Consider the following 19245-nt stretch of genomic DNA (forward strand, 5'->3'; position numbering starts at 1 on the left):
ATTTTACCAACAAGGGCATAACTTTGAAGCTAAGATCAGAGTCAGGTGTTGGAAAGTGTGAGCTCAGTATCACTAATCCTTCTGCATCTCACTTTATGAGTCTGGATCATCCCATGCAGGTTTATTTTTTGTTTTCTCATGGCCAGAATTTTGCGGTATGACTCAGGGACTTGTTGTGTGATCTGTGTAATGACATCTCCATCCTAGATTTCTTGAGTGGAATTAGCAGATCCCTCCTTTGCTGTAAAATTGACAGTTATAGATGAGTAGTCCTGGTAAAGCACTTTGAAATTTTTCACTGAAGACTCGATAAATGCCAAATCACTTAATTATACCAGGCAGCAACAGGTTTCAAAAGCAAACCTCTAGCTACACAACTTAATGGAGCTTAGAAATACACTTTACATGCATATATACTTGTAGTATTTCATGTATTTAGGGGATCTATGCTGAAATCATGATAACCCATCAAACTTTTGCTAAGAATCTTTTAGGTTCCTGGACAGTAAGTGGGTGCAATCTTGTACAAGCTGCTGAGAGCATCACTAAATTTCCCATCACTGGTGCAACTGATGTTGAATGTCTGGCTTGTGTGGTATTGGTGTTTCCAGAGTCACGTTCTAAATTGTGCAGTTAAATAATCACAGCATCTATAGTATCAGATTGTTTCACATAGTAAGCATAGGGCAGAATTCAGCAACTGTAGATGTGGTAAAGTCCTTTTTTTACCTTCCAAACCACTGCTGAGTTTTGAGACCAGTCAGATGTTCCAAAATGTAGTATTATTTTTAAACATATTGCTCAGCATTTTGAAATACCACTAAATAACCTGAAATTCAACTCTGCAGTAAGGAGCTAAAAGCCTTTTTTATGAAGTGACTTAAATGGAAAGTTAGTGACTAAAAGAGCAATGCCTGCACATTAAGGGAAATCCTTTATCAAATCAGAGAACACTTTCTACTTTTTTTCCTTTTTAGAATAAAAAAAGTTAGTTTGACACGGTTTTGTATAGAATAGACTTCATGAATTAGAATGGACACATATAAATTGTTTTTTCTTTGCCATGATGTCCTGCAGCACATTGTGGATATTAAATAACTATGGCGTTTTAGCTAGATTAAAAATATAGCAATAAAAGAAATAATTCACTGTACATACCAGTAAAGTTTTTCCTGAGGTTCCAGGCTTATGTTTATTAAAGATGTTGTAGAAATAAATAATTAAATACACTGCTTCAAACTGTAATTGTATCTTATTGTCCTGGCTGAAGATGAAATTGCTGTTCAATCTCTTTCTTCCCTATTAAGATCATGTCTCCATTGGAGGGCTTGGGGATAGCTTTTATGAATATCTGCTCAAGGCATGGCTGATGTCAGACAAGACAGATGAAGACGGCAAGAAAATGTATTATGATGCTGTTCAGGTAAATAAGACATTTAAATCTTCCTTTCCATAATAATCTAATCTATAATAATCCTAAAGAGACAGACTCTGAGGACAATATGAGAGATTTATGTATTTGCTACCACAGGGTGTTTTTTTAAAGAATTAGTTTCTGTTTTAAAAAAGACTTCTTCAAATAGAAGTGATAGAGGAATACAGATACTGCAGGAAAGGGGAGTATTTTGAAGTATTTTTTTCTTTTACTGCAATATAGTCAATTGTCTCTGGAGGAGAAAAGTACAAAATAAGCAACAAAAAATGCATCTATAAGTAGCTCTGAGATAGACGTTCAACTCTTTTTCCTGAGTCTTTTCTAGATATATATTAGTTTTGTCCTTTTCCTTTATGTCCAGAATGGAATTCCTCTCTTGTGTGCAATTTTCTCATGTGTTTCAGCCATAAAAAGTGTTTGACTGTGGTCCATACATGGATCAATGTGTTATGGTAGATAATTAGAAACAAAAATAGAGCTGTTGTTTCACAATTACGTTTTGGTATAAGAGCATGCATTTGTCAGCTTCTGTGAAACAGCACAACTGGACACAAGAGAAAGTTTTATAAAATCAGGACTGTTCATATTTACATTTCTGTACGATATTCTATTTATGATCCTGCTGGTCTGAACTTTGCCTTGTTATTTATTATATTTCCTTAATATGCTGTTTTGGGAGAAATACTGGGTTTGTGACACCAGATTGAGACTTGGGAAGTATTCTGTTTCGATTCATATTTACAGGCTTTCCTTCCAGTCCTGGGCAAATGACCTATTTTCTCAACTCTTTGCTTTCATATGTATAGATATATATTAAAAAAGAGGTAATATTACTTCTTTTTTTTCCCCATCCTTTCATCTGTTTTGACTGGAAGCTGTCTAGGGCCAGAACTTTTATCTCTTATTAACTGTGTGTATCTACAGTGCCTCTATAGACAAGGCTTTGAGATGCTAAGCAATATCTGCTTATTCTTTCATATATCTGGAAACACACTGTCCCTAGGGAAGTCATAAGTCTCCTTTTACTTCCCATACACAAAAAGTGGTGGCATAAAAAAGAATAACAACCATGGTTGCTTATTGCAACCATGGTTTTTTTCATTAGAGAGGAAAGTCAAGTGTGAAGATCTGAGGGAGGGTGTGATCTCTGGTGGTTGTAAATTTGACGACCAAGTATCCTCTGCTAAGGAAATCCTGCCTTTAATTGTGTAAGTGCTGATTTGGATGCAGTCTGCCTCATTTTCACTGCTAGTGTGGTTTCAACTTCAGAGCAAAAGGTGGATCTTAAATTAGGTTTGAGTGCATTTGAGGCTATAACATAAGAACAGTGCTGTTTTAATAGCTCAGCCATTGGGTCGGCAGCCAAACAGAGAGAACAAAGTGTGTGAAATTATCAATTCATCTTACCATGGAAAACATTTTGAAGCACCACAAAGCTGCTTCTAGCCATCTTCTTCCACTCGTTTAAAAACATCAGGATTTTACTGAGGTGCAGGGAGCAGAGGTGGTGACAGCCCCCCACTTTACAAGACCAGTTCTCCCTGCTCGGATTTCAGCTGCAGGAGCAGAATCACCCGTTCAGCAGCATCACTGAATGTGACAGTATCAATGACAGGCTCTCAGCTCTACTGCATATGAGTATTTAGGTATTTAAAGTACCTATTTTCTTAATATTTTTCAGTAGTACTAGCTCAGAAGCAGTCTGACCACTGCTAGTGTTTGAGAGGACCTGACTAAAAACAGATTTCCTTATGCTGCTGGCTGTTGCTATTCCAGTATTTTCTGGTCGATGGCATTCCCGTTGTCTGTTTTTTGTACTGAGGTGCAGCTGTACCATAGCTAGGGGTGCACATGCAGCATTAGGAGTTGCAGCTTGATGTTGTAAAGTAGCTTGTTCAGAAAGCAGCAGCAAAGTTTCAGCCTCACAGAAACTGCAGGATGATTGGGCCCCACTGAGATTCCAGGTTCTTCATTGGAGTAACTATCCTGATTTGAAATCCATCCTGATACTGCCTTCATTGCTATCGATCCAATACTTATCTAAATTAAAGCTGATTTAAGTGCTCAAACTGCAGTATTTCTTTATGACTAAAGCTGCAGGGTTTGGGCATTCTGAGTCTGCTTGGTATTTGCTTAGAGAAATTTCCCCCAGCGCTCCCAGAATCTTTTTAAGACTATGCCAAAGGGAACAGCATGATTATTCCTGGCCATTCAGTCCAGCACATACCCACCAGATTCTGAAAGAGTGATGTGAAGGTTTGATGCTTAATTCAATATCTTCTGCTATCCAGAAACCACAAATGAAAATATATGGTGAGTTATATAGTTCACTGTGAAAAGCTGAAATCTATTTAGATAGAGCTTAGGGGTTATTTTTCACATTGTTCTGTAAATAATATTTTTAAAAAAGGAATGCTGTCCATTAGAATTTTTGTATCACCTATAGATTATATAATGGCTTAAGTTAAAAGCAATAACTAAGTTGTCAGACTGGATTTAAAACCTGCTTCTGCTTGCCACAAAAATGCATATATGGCTGAAGCCATTTAAAGAGTTATTTCTAGTGGGAAAAGGGACCAAGATAGTCTTGTTTTGAATACCAGAGCGTAGTAGGAATGTATAAGGCCATCAGAGGGATTCATAAATTGTAGAATTCACACAAAAAGACAAGTGAATGTATTTTTAATGTAAGTTATTTTTTCTCTTTTGAAAAGTAATACAAATAATGTCCTGCTTCACATAATACATGAAGTAAGAGATCTTCCTAAGCTGGTTTCAATGGATAGCATGTAACATTTAGTTACAGAACAAATGTGTATTCAGCTTTCAGCTATATTTTGAGGAAATGACTGCCAATAGAATAATCCATCAGTCTTTGCAAGCATCCGGGACAGGAATCATCTCACTCTTCTCAGTTAAAAGGCTGATCTCTGAGACACAATTGAGTAGGTTTATAAGAGGACACAATAATTTAGAGCAGAAATGGACCTTGTGGGTTCACTTCTATCTAGTCTAGCAACACCAGTGTCACAAGCAACTGCATCAAATCCTCCCCTCTTAAATATGTCAGCCCTCATTTTCTAAGCTGAAGGACAATTTTACCTCTCTTCCTGTAAATAGGTTGTCTCACACTTGATATCTGATGGTCAGGTATCTTTTCCAAGTTCTCCCATTACATTTATTTATGGCCATTTCTGCAATCTTTCTGCATCTTACATATATATTTATTATCTCTCTCCGACTCTGCCTTCATCTGCTTCTCAGTGTAGTTCTAGAGAAGTGGCATATCCAGAGGCTATAAAGAGAATGGTAACTCACCCCAGAAGAACTTCACAGGAAAACGGAAAATCCCTCACCAGCACTTCCCAAGCAGCTCAGTTCTGTGCAGCCCTTGGTGGCCCTGTGGTTTCAGTGAGGTAAAGCAGCTGCTTTCTGCAGTGTTGTCTTGAGTCAGGGTAGCTAGTTCACTTTTTAGAAATTTAGGTTGTTTATTCTTTCTTAATGGGTAACAACTGCTCAGACCATCCTAACAAGAAAACAAGTGATTTCTGCAGAGCATAACCCATGGAAGTGGAAACAATGGAAATGGCCAGAAGAGGAACACATGTTGTGAAGCAGTGCCACGGCCACTCTGCCAGATTTCAACACCATTTCAGAAATTGCTGCTAGGCTGGGTTGCACAATTAAGCAATGCTGTGAATGCAGTAAACTTCTGTGGATATAAAAAGAGGAAAGAGTAATTTTTGGCGTCAGGATTTTGAGTATTCAGACAGAAAATATATAGAATTACTTTTTCGGGGGGGTTAATTTTTTTTTTGGCACATTGCTAACTTTGGAATCTAGCTTTGATATGTACTCAGTTTGCACACTGCCGAAAGGTTTGATTTTGATTGGGGGATTTTGGGTATATTTAACTGTCAGCATTAAGTAGTGAATATTTTTCAGAGCTGTTGATTTCAGCCTTTCAGATAAATAAAACAAACCCATGGAGACTCCTTTCTCCTTGAAAGGAGAGGGAAAATGAAGTGTTGATAGCAAACTGAAAACATGATATTGGCAGATAGGCCTTTTTCATCTCTGGAGCTTTGTGAGGATCTGTTTAACTGAGGTGACAGTCTGTTGGCTGGTTTGTGCTGGCTGCAGTCTCCATTAAATGCTTGAAGTGGTTTGCTTTGGGATTTTAGTGGTCTTAAAGACTGCATAACTGATGTGGACAATGAGAGAACTGCAGCAACTCAAATATTGTCATACTAGGTAAAGCTAAAAGTGATTAATGACTTGAACATTCAATACTTGAGCACTTCTTGGCATTGAAGAAAATACATAAACGAGGCAGGCAGGATGCTGCAATAGCAGCCCATCTTGGAATGAAGCAGTTGGTACCCAGCATTCCCACTGCATACTTTGTTTGGGTTTTTTTTTTTATGGTGTAGGAGGTGGGAGGCAACTTAACTGAATGTAACTTAAATGTGTTAAAATCAATAAGCAGGCAGTTTTGTCAGCTGTCATGTGTAAAATATTTATCACCCAGCTGCACTGGTGTTCTGCACATAGTGATAGTATGGCTGCATTATGTAGGAACACAAGATTCATTGCACTGAGCAGATGAGAACATCCAGAGGACTCGCTGCTCCTTGTTATTCTCTTCACTGCGTTTCCCCTCTCAGCAAGAGTTTTGAGACTCTCCAAGTGCTTACAGAAAGCATCAAGGCTAAAGACAGGCTTCTGCAGATTTTTAAATTGTTAATAATTTACTGATAACCACACGGTGTCTTAAGTTTCAGACCAGCTAAAGTATTTATTCAAATTTTTGCTTATTTATGGACTGTCAGGAGAAGAAGCAAGCTTTCATGTTGTTAGAAGTCTTTAAGGAGGATTTTAACTAGAAAAGTCTAAATAGAAATTGTATGGGTTTTGCTCACGGCTTTGTTCTTTTCAGAGTAGCCATGTCCTTACTAGTCATGTTATTTTCCCTTCCCTTTTCTGATTAAAAAAAAAAACAAAAAACTTGTCAGAATCAACAGATATCCTAAAGTATCCAGAACATACACAATGTAACATTTTGAGAGTGACTTGATTTGATTCACTCCGGACCATTAATACTGTTTTAAAATATTAATAAACTCACGCTTCTCTACATTTAGTGCGTTTAGAGCTAGGGCATTGGTGCTCTGAGAGACACTAATAGATCTATAGAGGGAAAAAATTAGTGATTTTCAAACACAAGTAAATAGTCAGCTTTCCCCTAGAACTTATTCATCTTTTTAGTGATCAGATTAATAGATATCACAGTAGTTAAATGTTTGCCAATGATTCCCTTTTAAAAATTAGGTGCCTTCATTATAAGCACTTATATTTCATTGCACATGTAAGCTTGTCTACATAATATGTCTAAAGTCCAAAAGAAGTAAGTGCTTTAGTGCTTTCAAAATGTTTCTTATATGTTGTGTTTAAACAAATGAAAGTTGTTCTATGTTCAGATTTCAATTTTAATTTTTAAAGCTCATTTTTAAAGCTCATTTTCATTAATTTTAAAGCTCATAAGCAGTGAGGACCTCAGTATAAGACATTACTTTCCTTTGGCAGAAGTATTTAAATTGTTTGTAGCAAGGCCTTCAACTTCCTAATCCAGCAATAAACTTTTTGTAATGAACTCACCTGAATTTTCAGTAAAGGATAAATTTGATTAATTGCGAAGGTTGAGAAAGAAAAGTATCTATTGCATTAGATCAACTAAACAGAGAAAATATAAGGGAAGTAACAAGAAAGCCGACAATTTACTTAGAAATTCACAGAACGTAAACCCACAGTAATCCTGACCTGCTGCTGTGTGCTGTTTCAAAGCAATAAAATGTACTGGTGCAAGCTGTAAATATTAAAGTCAATAAGTAGGCAATTGACATTATACATATTTGAATCATTGGAAATAACACATGGTAGAATTCTCTTTTATCTTCACTGTTGCTTCAAATCATCAAAAAACTGTTTATGAAAATTCCTAGGGGAAGAAAAATATATTAAAAGTTTGAAGAGAGATAATTTATGGTGCTTTGTTATGAAGATGCCTGCAGAGTTGTAATTATCCCCAAAACAGACATTATAAACCCTTGAAATGTAGAAATAGAATCATATTTTAGAAGTTTCAAATTTATTAAGGTATGGAAAATATGGAACTGTCTTGCTGGGCAGTTTTATCTCCAGCTACAGTGACATCTTGAGGCAGGAAATGAAACCATCTGGGTTTTGTTAAAACAGCCGTAATCACTGAAATTCACTAATCACAAAAGAGAAGATACTGCAAAAGGAGAGGTAAAATGCCTAAGAGCTGGAGGTAACAGAACTGTGGGGTCACATTGCCGTTTGAGGTTTGTAATTTGTTATCTCGGCTCCTTCAGCAGAGTTAACACTTCTGTGGCACATGTTTATTTAGAATTTGAGCAGCCTTGAGGAGCAGATCATTTTTCCTGAGAAACCTCCACCTGTGCTCTGCAGGCATCTCAGTTAGTGTTTTTGTTACCTGTCAGTGTAATCCACCAAGAAAACACCTGTAAAAATAAGCTTATTGATTAGTTTTTACCTCATTTGAACAGTGAGATGATTCAGTTCTGGGTCTTCTGTGTTTCCTATGAACAATACATTTTAAACAACTCAAAGGGTAAATGAAGGACTTTGCAACCACAAAATCAAGTCAGGGATAGACTGAAGAGGGTGATGAAGACATAATTTAAAATGTGTGAAAAGCTTGAAAAAGTGAGGAACTGAATGAGGAATGGTTATTTATTAGGAGGGTCCAATTCTACTAAATTTTGCAATGGTAAGAGCTGGCAGTATAACGTATAGGTTAAGGAACAGGCTGATAAGCAGAGAACACAAAATATATTGCCTTAACAATGAGGGCAGGAAGGGGAGGAAATCAGGTTGGGAAAAATTGAAATTTCTCCTTTATGCTGGCAATAACAGAGATTACACAAATGTACAATTTGCAATCCTGTAGTTGGAACAATTCCTGATGTCTCATTCACTGTGACAGATAGGCAAGGGCATAATTTTAACATGCAAACTCCTGAGAAAGATGCAAGTAGTAATGCAAGGAGCACTTCAGTCACCATTCAAACTGTAGAAAGGGCTGTTAGTGTTTCTAATTGAGTGCAAAAGCATTTATACAGTTGTTGCACTGAAGGAATCATTTCTCACAAGATGGAGAAAAAAGTAATTTGGCTGAAGGCTTTACTGCAGTGAGGTCTGTAAGCAGAGCCTTAGGTAAAAGCTTAAAAAGAAAAATTGCCAGGAACTGTATCAGCTGTAAGAAGTTATTCTGGCTCTAAGAGCTTATGGCTACATGACATATTGTATGCCATAGCAGCTTTACATGCAGTAAATTTATTTCTTTAAATATCTGTAAAGTGTTATTTACCTTTCGTTTCCCTCTCCTTTTTTGTCCACTACAGCCTCAAATCAGGTTGTCTCAAATTTTTTTGTTTCAATTTTTTTTTTCCACTTCCAGGTAGCATCTGCTATCGCTCCCTTTGGTAACATATATTTGTAGCTACTTTTTCTCTTTCCAGTCTTTTCTGTTACACTGTCTCTCTGCCCTACCTTCATGGAAATAAATAAATTATTATTTGAATTGCAGAAATATATTCTAGAATTAAATGCAATTTCCATTTAATTAAAAGAAAAACTGTACCAGCTCCAAACAATCCATCAGTAATGTATTTTCAGCTAATCAAAGACCACATTCTTCTTATGTTTTTATCGTTTTCAGATACTGTATATTGGTTTATATTCAGAATATTAATTACAGTAAGAAGAAATAATAATCTCTATAGTGATAAATATCACAGAGTTATAGAATGATTTTGATTGGAAGGGATCTTAAAGACCATTCTAACCCCCTGCCATGGACAGGGAAACCTTTCACTTGCTCAGAGCTCCATCCAGTCTGACTTTGAAAGCTTCCAGAGATGAGGCATCCCCAACTTCTCTAGGCTATGAGTTCCAGTGCCTTACCACCCTCACAGGAAAGAAGTTTTTTCTAATATCTAATCTAAACACATGGTCTCAGTTTAAAGCCATTCCCCCTTGTCCTGTCACTACATGCCCTTGTAAAAAGTTCCTGTCCATCTTTCCTGTAGGCTACCATTAGGTCACCCTGAAGCTGCCTCTTCTCCAGGCTGAGCAATCCCAATTCTGTCAGCCTTTCCTCACAGGAGAGGTGCTACATCCCTCCACCTGATCTGCTAACAGTGCAGGAAGGAATTATTTGTAGTTGGGGAGCAAGTTGAAATAGAACTGCAATTCAAATAAATGTGTTCCTTGAAGTGAATGCATAATTATATCAAAATAAAAGTAAGTTTATTTTAAGTATGAAATTTAGAATCAATTGTACCAGACAGAGCTTTTTACTTGGGGGGATCTTTGTCAAAACACTACATATTCTCCTTTTATGATAACTTGTTTACTTCTTGATTTCCCTGCCAGAACTGCACCCAAAGCACTGCAGATAGCAAATAGCATTCCCCTATGGGAATGTAACCCTTCCTTCCTATCCTGCTCTTAAACTTCAGATTTCATGTCTAGGTAAAAATGTGTAGTGACCCAGCATGCCATTAATAAAGAAATACACACTGGTATAGGTATTATCTAGCACTTAGGGACTCAGGCTTGTACAAACCATGACAAGGCAGTCTGAGAGTCTGTAATATATCTAATAACTACCTCATAAAAATAGCTTTAAATAAGATGGTTGCATAATAAATTAACTTAATAGACATATGTACTAGTTCTTAATAGGCCCCATTTATAAAACAAAGATGATTTGCTTTACTGAACATGAATACTTAAATTGGAAATATATTTTTATTTTGAGACATTCTTGGTTATCAATCAACGTGAGTTTGTTAGTTTCTTAACACCAGTTTGTTTGAATCATTTTAAAACTCTTGGAAGTCATCCTTTTTCAGCCTGAACTTTAATCTTGAACCAAAAGAGAGGAAAAACTCATCAACCCTAGTTGGTATCAGAAAATTCATTTTTATACTACAAGGATCAACTCTAGTCTAGTTAACATAGTTCAAAAGTGCATCATCGCTGTTATGTTGGTCAGATACAGTAATACTTTATTCTGTTTTTCAGTCATTGGTTTAAAAAAAATAAATTTGCAACATAGGTAGATTTAGTTATCAATCTATTTTTATAGTTGCTTACTTTTTAAATGAATTCTGACCCAACACCTAAGTGACCAGTAAAGTTATTGCCTATTTTTAGAACTGTTGTTTTGATGAGATGGGAGATACCATACTGAAAGGTTAAATGAAATGTCATTAAAGTTTTTCCTGTCTCAACTTGGCTTTAGGTAGCTTGCTGTTAGAATGCCCAAATTGGTCTGAAAGCTATTTCCCACAAAATTGTTGTGTGTTTTCTCACCTTTCCCCTTTTACATCTAATTCCTCTTTTTATAGGTTAAATTATGCAGGATTTTAAAAAAAAGATAATTTGTTTAAAGCACAGGAATTATCATTATTTACTTCTGCTTTAAAATTTAGGCATGTTTTCCAGTAGGTACCTAGTGGTAAAAGCATGTAATCAACGTGGAAACAAGGGGTGGAAGAGATTTCTGAGCCAATAGTGGCTCTGGATCTGGGCAGAAAACATCCTTACTAAGTGCTTTGCACTAATATTAATGGAAAACAAAGTATAGTTTTCAATGTGAATGTTGTTGGCAGAAAAAAAAACCAGTAAATAAAAAGTGTACCATTATTCTGCTGAAGCTTCTAATTTAGAGAGGATTTTTCATTTTTTTTATAGGAACAACCTTTACAAATGCTTAAATGGGGAGAAGTAACTACAATCATTACTTTCTCTTTATAAAACTTTTTTTAAAATCCTAGCTTTTTTGTTAATGGTTTTTCTCTTGTATTATACATGTTGAGTACTGTTTCTCAATCTTATGATTTCAACAGAAGAACCAGAGCACTAATGGATAACTGAATGCACAACAGAATTATCTCCTCTCCATAACCTTTTGAAGAGTAATACTTTACTTTCTTTGTGGGCTTCTAATTAATGTGCTCTTCTGCATCTCTGTTGTTTTAATTCTGTTCCTCCCACAATGGAAGGTTGCCTTTCTGGATTTTGTAATTAGTGACCACACATTGCTATTATTACCAACTTCCAGTTCCCTCTAGGTTTGTGTATTTTTATTCTGCTTAGGGTTTGTTTGGCTTTTTTTCCAGAGATCTCAGTGAGACCCTGCTCTTGATAGAGTTTGGGTAAAGGATTTCCGTTTGGGAGGGGAAACCCACTGGACTTTGGGAATCTAGACTAATATCATTCACTGCACACACTGAGTCAAGTGTTTTGAATATGAGTCATTACTGCATATAATTTACATGAAATTATATCAATAACCACCTCCTGTAAGTCAGAATTAAAATAGGAAATACAAAAGCTGATGTGATGGCTAATAATTATTGAAAGTTAAATTACTATTGAAAGCTAAATTACCTGAAACTGCTCAATGTAGAAAGGGAGAAAAAAATAAAATTATTCAAAATTTGAAGTGGGTTTTGTAGGTCTTTCCAACATTTTTATAAAACGTACCCTGTAAATTGCTCGAAGTTGAAGCACAATTAGTCGTCATTACTGACGTACGTTAATCTGCCTTGGTTTGGCTGCACTTTGAAGTTATGCTGGCTCATATTATCCATTGCATTTTATGAGCAAAGGCAATGCAGAGCAAAAACAACCAACGTACAAGACAGCTTTGCCCTTTGCACTTTACCCAATGGGCCTTTGGTTTGAGATCACGTCCTTCTGCAGGCCATCGAGACCCACCTCATCCGAAAGTCAAGCGGGGGCCTGACGTACATCGCCGAGTGGAAGGGCGGATTGCTGGAACACAAGATGGGACACCTCACGTGTTTTGCTGGAGGCATGTTTGCTCTGGGAGCAGATGGAGCACCCAGTGACAAGACAGGCCATCACATCGAGCTGGGTGCTGAAATTGCCAGGACGTGCCATGAATCCTATGACCGTACACGTGAGTAGCGTATTGCAGAGCCTGGCTGCACAGCTTGCCTTCCTCAAGGCACCACTGCTGGTTTTGCATAAAGCTGAATGAAAATTGTAGCACAGTGAGAACTGTTCATCCCTTCTGAGCAAACGCTGCCTTGCTTCAAGAGTAACTTTTAAAATGGCTGCTCTGTTTTATAAATAATTTCTGTGCACTTGAAGCGTATCTCCTCGCTGTAGTAATTGACATGACAGTTGCATAACAGTAATTAACAAGCTTTTTTCACTATGCCAGTTTCTGTATAGCTGAATACAAGAGAGGGACTCTGTTCATTTATGCATCAATATAGGTATTCATCATGTTTTATGCACAAAAGAATATTTTACACTCAGTTCTGTTGATACAATGCTGCAAACAATAGAATTGCACAAAGAAAGTGGATTTCTCTGCAGGAAATTTATTTGGATTTTATCGTCTTCTTATAGAAATAATCCTGGCAGCATTTCAGGTCCCACAGTATATTTTCCAGTTTGATATAGAAAAGTAAATATCCTCATCTTTTAGGCAAAATTTCACTTGTTGCTAGTTACATGAATTCCTCCAGAATGCAAACGTTAGCATTGCTGTTTAAACTGTAACTGCCATTTAGGGCATTGGTGAAGAACAGCTCTCTCCTACTCCAAATTATTTATAAAATATTGAAAACAGGAGGAACTGCAGTATCTTTCACAAATTATATTGTTTTGGACAACCTGGCTTCATGCCACATAAAAGCCTAATTTGATTTGGTAATTTGAGGAGTTTGATTTGGTTACATAATTTGAAACCTTTTTTAATGCCTTTGTTTTAGTCTGTGCTTTTTTTGTCGGCTAGGAATGAAACTGGGACCAGAAGCCTTCAGATTTGATGGTGGTGTTGAGGCCATTGCCACAAGACAAAATGAAAAGTACTACATCCTACGACCAGAAGTTATAGAGACCTACATGTACATGTGGCGGCTCACTCACGATCCAAAGTACAGGGAGTGGGGATGGGAAGCTGTTGAGGTAATGTTCTATTGGACTTTCTTGTTCTTAAATCCTACTAATTTTGTTCAGCACTGGAGACTGTTCAGCAGTTGGAGACTGAATATTTATTTTAAATCAGTGATATCAATTCAGATTTCCAGGCATTTTGACAAAACCAAATATTGCTGATATTGTATAATAGAAAAGTCCCTTGTGATTTCTCCTTCTTAAATACTTCTAGGATTAGGGGTCACATTTGGATGTACTGTCCAAGATGTTGAGTGTTGCTGCATGTGAATGGAAGGTACATACATGTGTCAGATTTGAGCCTTGGATATGGGAATAAGTTTTATGAAATATATTTTCAGTAATTGTGTGAAGGTAATTTTAATTAAAGTGACAAAGGCCAGGATGAAGGACTAGGTAGTACCAAACATAAAACCATGTCACTTTCAAGAAGCATAAGTTATTTGGACAAAACTCCCTAAATGATAGCAATTCCTTCTAGATTTGATTTTTTTTTGTCCCACTGGCCTTTGAGCTTTGACCAGTCAAGTTGAACCTAGCTATTTGTGCTTGTCTAGCACAAGCCTTCCAAAAGGGCAGCTAGTCTGCACTGCAAAAAATGGGCTTGCCAAATCCAATGTTTCCTTTACTTCAGCAATTAATCAATCTTACTCTTAAGGCTGAGAGCCTTTAGATTTGCCATGTTCCATCTTCCAGGTATGGGTCCTTATTACACTTTTCTGGAGTTCACTTCTGTCCTCTTCACACTGGTGCCACCCTTGCTAAATTATCTGGCATCTGACAGGAAATACAGCAAGCTGAAGAAAATTATTTTTCTGGCTCTGTGTACTTAAGAAAAATGAAATACAAAAAAAAAAAAAAAAAAACAAACAGAAAAAACCTCTCTGCAGTATTTTGTTTACAGTGACCTCTCTTGTGCACAGGTATTGCCTGTCTTGTTTGTCGGTTTACTCTCTTGCTTCTAGAAGTATATGATTACAACCTTCTTGGAGAGGCTTATACCACTACTTGTAGAAAGTTGCTCTACTCTGAGGGTAGAATGTGTAGACTTGTGTCCTAAAATTTCTCATCCTCAAGGGACCCTACTAGAGAGCTGTAACTGGGTTATGACCCCATAAACCCAACTCCCTCCACAGCAACCAAGTTCTGTAAATGTATTCAGTATTCAGTGTGTAGATACCGATCATATCAGAAATGTTGTGCAAATGCTATTGAGCATTGTGGAAAAAAAAAGGGTATTTCATGTCTGGTAATTAGATACCCTCCAGGAATTAAATTTAAGCCAAAATCTGCTTTACAAAAAAGAATAGTAGTATTAACTATGCTTATACTCTCAAACTTCTTGCCTGAATATTCACGATTGTTCCATACCTGCACTGAGCACTGTATTCAGCTAGGCTGAATTTAGGGCATTGTATTTGCCTCCCTCAGGTGTTGGCTCTGGGATCCTGAAACAATATGCCTCTGAGTTACTTATTCCAAAGCAATTGGGGTTTTAAAACCTCTAATTTAGAGGGCTGTTCCCTTACTTTCTGCTTTGCTAACATCACCCATAGGCATACATTTTACTACTGGAATCTTCCCAGGCAGATTCTAATTGGCATATTTACAATGACTGTTTGTGGAAGTCATCCCATCAGGCTTCAGCAATGCCAACTGTTCCTTCTCCAGGAGATGTTTTTCCTGACTCATTGTTACTGCCCACACTGATAACATTGTAATAAACAATTGAAATGTTTTCCTTATTATTATTCTTTACCCATTTGGTTCAGTTTGTTTGTGTTTCTTTCGAGTTGGTACACTTGTTTACCTTCTTCTTGCTCCCCACGTGTTCCTTGTTTAACATTCTTGTGGTTATCCTCAATCTGGCTCTAACACAGGCTGTGTGTGGGAGATGCAGCTGGTCCATTCTGCCCGGGGCCCATCTTCCATTGTCCTAATGTGCGGCTGAGTGTTTTACAAAAACAAACCTTGCAGCATTCCAGAAGTTATGCAGTCAGTTGTAGGTTTAAAATATTTTTTCTGCCTGTTCTCTCTTAGCTTAACATATCTATTTCATAAATTCTGTTCTTTCTTGCTCCTTAATGTTGCCCCAAAGAGCACCTGATCCTTTGTATTGGTTTGAAAGCAAAACCAGTGCGAGACTCCAAGTCAGTAATACAATTTAATAGGAAAAAAGAGAAAAAATAAAATACATGCAATAATACAAAAGAAAAACCACCGACAAAGTCAGAAAATACAACCTGACACCCTGTCAGTCAGGGTGTTGGTAGCAGTCCCTATAAATGGTGGCTGCAGTCCTCCTGGATGACAGATGTGGTTCTGTTGAAGCAGTGCTCCTGTAGAAGGTGCAGTTTTCCTCCGAAGATCCAGCGATGATGTGGAAAAAGGTCCGACTTTCCTCTGGGATCCAGTAGAAAGGTCTGCCCTCGGGTCCCAAACCCCAGGTTTTTATCTAGGTAGGAAAGGCTTGGCTCCTGCCCCTGGTTGGGGCATCTCCCAATGGGATGGTGTGATCTTATCAGTCACACAATAGGACTGAATGGCCCATTAACAGAATATATCTTCTGGAGGAGGGATGGGTTGTGAATAGATAACGATGATCATCCCACTGATTTTATCAGATGGCACATCAGCAGAGGATATCTCCCACAGAGATAAGGATCACCTCCCCTCCCACATTTCAATAGATGGTGATAGAATACACATTTTTGCATTGTACCCCAGGACACCCTTTGTGTCCTTGGGGAAGCCCTCAACCACTGAAGGTCGTTGGTTTAATTACCAGTATCTGTTGCACAAATGGGAACCTGAAATTGAAACGAAAAAAGAGGAAACAAACAATCAGACCATTTGGATTTTGTCCAAAAAAGCTGTTCTTCAGGTGTTTCATATCCATTTTCAACTCATTACTCTGGCAATAAGAACTCATTAGGGTTTTCTTCCCAGTGTCCTTGTATTAGAAATGGAGACTGTTTTAGAGTCAGGACTTCTAAACTCTCTAACAAGTCTCTTAAGTCTTTGTCTAATTTTATAGACTAAAAATATGCTATAGCCCCTCCTTTTTTTCTTTGTGAATTTGCTTTGCTGCTTTGAGTCCAAGATAATTTTGTATGTACTTCAGCAGCTGGAGAAAATGCAGTTATGACCACCAGCAATATCCACTGTTACTGAGTCAGAAAGGTTTTATCAGCTTAGCTCATAAAAGCCTCCCTTTCTGCATTATAAATGTGGCACATATTTTAAATTTGTAGCACTTCCTTTGTTTTTCCCTTTATGGTAGTTTGAGACTGTCAGCCAGTTTTCACTGTGCTTGATGTTTTCCATTACTGTATCATAACTGATCCTAGCCACCCTCATTTTCAGAACACTATTTATTCAAAATGTGTTTGATTGTTTCTTTCTGCCCACCACTGCCTCTATCACTGTGAACATCACTGTGCTCTCAAGCTGCAGGAAAGGGCACAGAAGCCCATCAGTGCCAGGATGGTTGACAACCTAGAGCCTTTTTATCCTACTAATCCTGCAGGTGGATGTCCTGTTCCTTTAGTAAGGGGGAAAGTAGCTTTGAGGGATGAGACGCTTCATATTTGCATTAAGTAATATCACCAGAAGGCAAACATGGGGCAAATTAACCCCTTGGTTTACATCATAGCTGTGCCTCCAGGTACCTTTATGATGCCTCTGAACTCAAAGAAGGCTCTAAGTATGTTAGAGCATATAAATGGTAAATCCAATTTCTTTTTATTTTACCTTGCCCTGTTTAGAATGCAGGTATTTCCTTGCATAGTAGCCTTATCCTTCAAGTTCTGTTTCTGCTGTGCCTTGAAAAACATAATCTTTTGTTTGACATTGAAAGTCCAGACACAGATGCAGCATTTTAAATTCGTTGCAGGTTGGAGTAGACAAGAAGGAAAGAATGCCAGGCAGAGGAAATGACTTATTTGAACTTAAGTATATTTGTCATTTAGTAAAAGTGTCCAGGAAAATTAAAGAACCTAAAGACACATAAGAAAAGACAAATAGGCTGTTATATTTTAAAGGATCTCTTCTGGAGAAAAATCCCTTTTAAATATATGATAGACAGCTTACTCTCCAGTGAAAACTAAGGAGAGCCTGACGTGCAAGCCAAATGTGTGCAGACAGCTACAGGGACTCCAGCAAAATCAAGGACATTTAGGATATCTACTCACAGCAAAACACACATCTTAAAGACTCTTTAGAGCAGGGGAACGTGATGAATACCTCACTGATTATTAGTGACTCTTAGTCCCATCTGCTATCAGAAAGTACTTATTCTGCCGGGTTTAGATATATCCTCTGCCTTGCTTTTTAGCTTATGTGTTTTGAAGTGCAGCATCTTTCCCTAAATAAAATCTACACATCCTGTACTCACTTCAGTGATATTTGTAGTAATTTCAGAAAGGGAGGGACTAGTTATCTCCTGGCTCTCTGCTTAGCGGGGAATAAAGCCTCAGGTGCTTCTGCCTGAAATTTGTTGTTCCAATACCATCTCCACAGCAAACATCCTGTTTCACAATAGCGTTGTCCTGAGTGAATGCAGTCATCCACCATCCTTGCTGTCATTCTCATTATGAGAAGTTGTTTAGGATTAACTAGCATTTTATTAATTTGTTTTTGAATAATGAGTTGTTTCAAATATCATCATCTTAAATTCTCTTTCCTCCTTCCTTATACTGTGTGATACCAGAGAGTTACTGTAAAAGAGAATAAGAGTAGAATACAGTAAGAATACTTGTGGCCCTGTTAAATGGGTAAATTATAAAGAAAAAAGGGATGAATAACTATTTTAAAATATAGTAGTGATAAGATAACCAATATTTAAATAAAGTATTGGATAACAGTATATTTAAAGAAGTTATGGCTTATACATAGGCATATAGGTACCACCTTTCTAATGCAAACACCTGATAAAGAAAAGCAACAAAGTATATTAAATAGTCTCACTGTATATACCTTCTACAGTTCCAGCATCTTTTTTGCCCTTTTATATATACTCTTCATCTGATCCTTTTACTCCTTTAAAAATATGTCTTCTTCGAAATATAGGACATTCCTGTGGGCAGAAAATAAATTGTATTTTTAGGCGGCCATGTACTCCTTTTTATTGGGAAATAGGAATCAGTCATTTGTTTTACACCTTTTAACTGAATAAAGAGTTTGGAAACTAGCTAGAGAAAAACACATTGCTGTTGTTACAGCTAAATTATGTGGTGTTAAGTCCTGGCTTTCTGTCTACTCCTGTGTTACAGACAAAGCTTTTTCAGAGAGGTAGCAAAGAAAAATATGACTACTGCACAAAAGAAATTCGGTTAGAGCCCAATATCAGTGATTTCCCATTGAAAAATTAAGTAATTGCAAAGAGAAGCCATACAACTTACTCAGAAAATGGAGAGTTGCCTTTCCTTTTTTTGCAGGGACTTGCAGGAGAAAAGACTGATCTTTAGTATGGTGTTCAATTATGTCACTATCATTTTAAGTACCAAAATATGACCAGGAAAGGTATAGGTAACACAGTTTCCAAAAGCTGAAAGACTGGGAGAGAAAGGCTATTATTACTCCTATTTAAAAGAGGAAAAAGAGCATAAGTAAAAAATCCATATGTCTTCAAATCCTTATACCCATACGTCTTTCCTTCTGAAAGCTGCATTGTGTTCACTTTGTATTCATTTATTACTTTCCTTCTCTTCCTGTATAAAATTAGACAGGTATGCCTATGTCTTTTTTTAAAGAGTCTTCTA

At 37.1% G+C, this 19245-nt stretch overlaps 1 protein-coding gene across 1 annotated transcript in view; it reads left to right on the plus strand.

Moving 5' to 3' along the window:
• The window catches only part of MAN1A1 (mannosidase alpha class 1A member 1), a 140165-nt gene that overhangs the window by 116980 nt on the left and 3940 nt on the right, over nt 1–19245 (plus strand). Inside the window, exons 8-10 of the mRNA XM_014876686.2 lie at nt 1308–1423; nt 12257–12476; nt 13323–13495. Of these exons, the coding sequence (XP_014732172.1) occupies nt 1308–1423; nt 12257–12476; nt 13323–13495 (509 nt within the window). The remainder of the gene's footprint in view (nt 1–1307; nt 1424–12256; nt 12477–13322; nt 13496–19245) is intronic.

This window comes from Sturnus vulgaris, chromosome 3 (assembly GCF_052056855.1).
Source record: "Sturnus vulgaris isolate bStuVul1 chromosome 3, bStuVul1.hap1, whole genome shotgun sequence".
NCBI lineage: Eukaryota > Metazoa > Chordata > Aves > Passeriformes > Sturnidae > Sturnus > Sturnus vulgaris.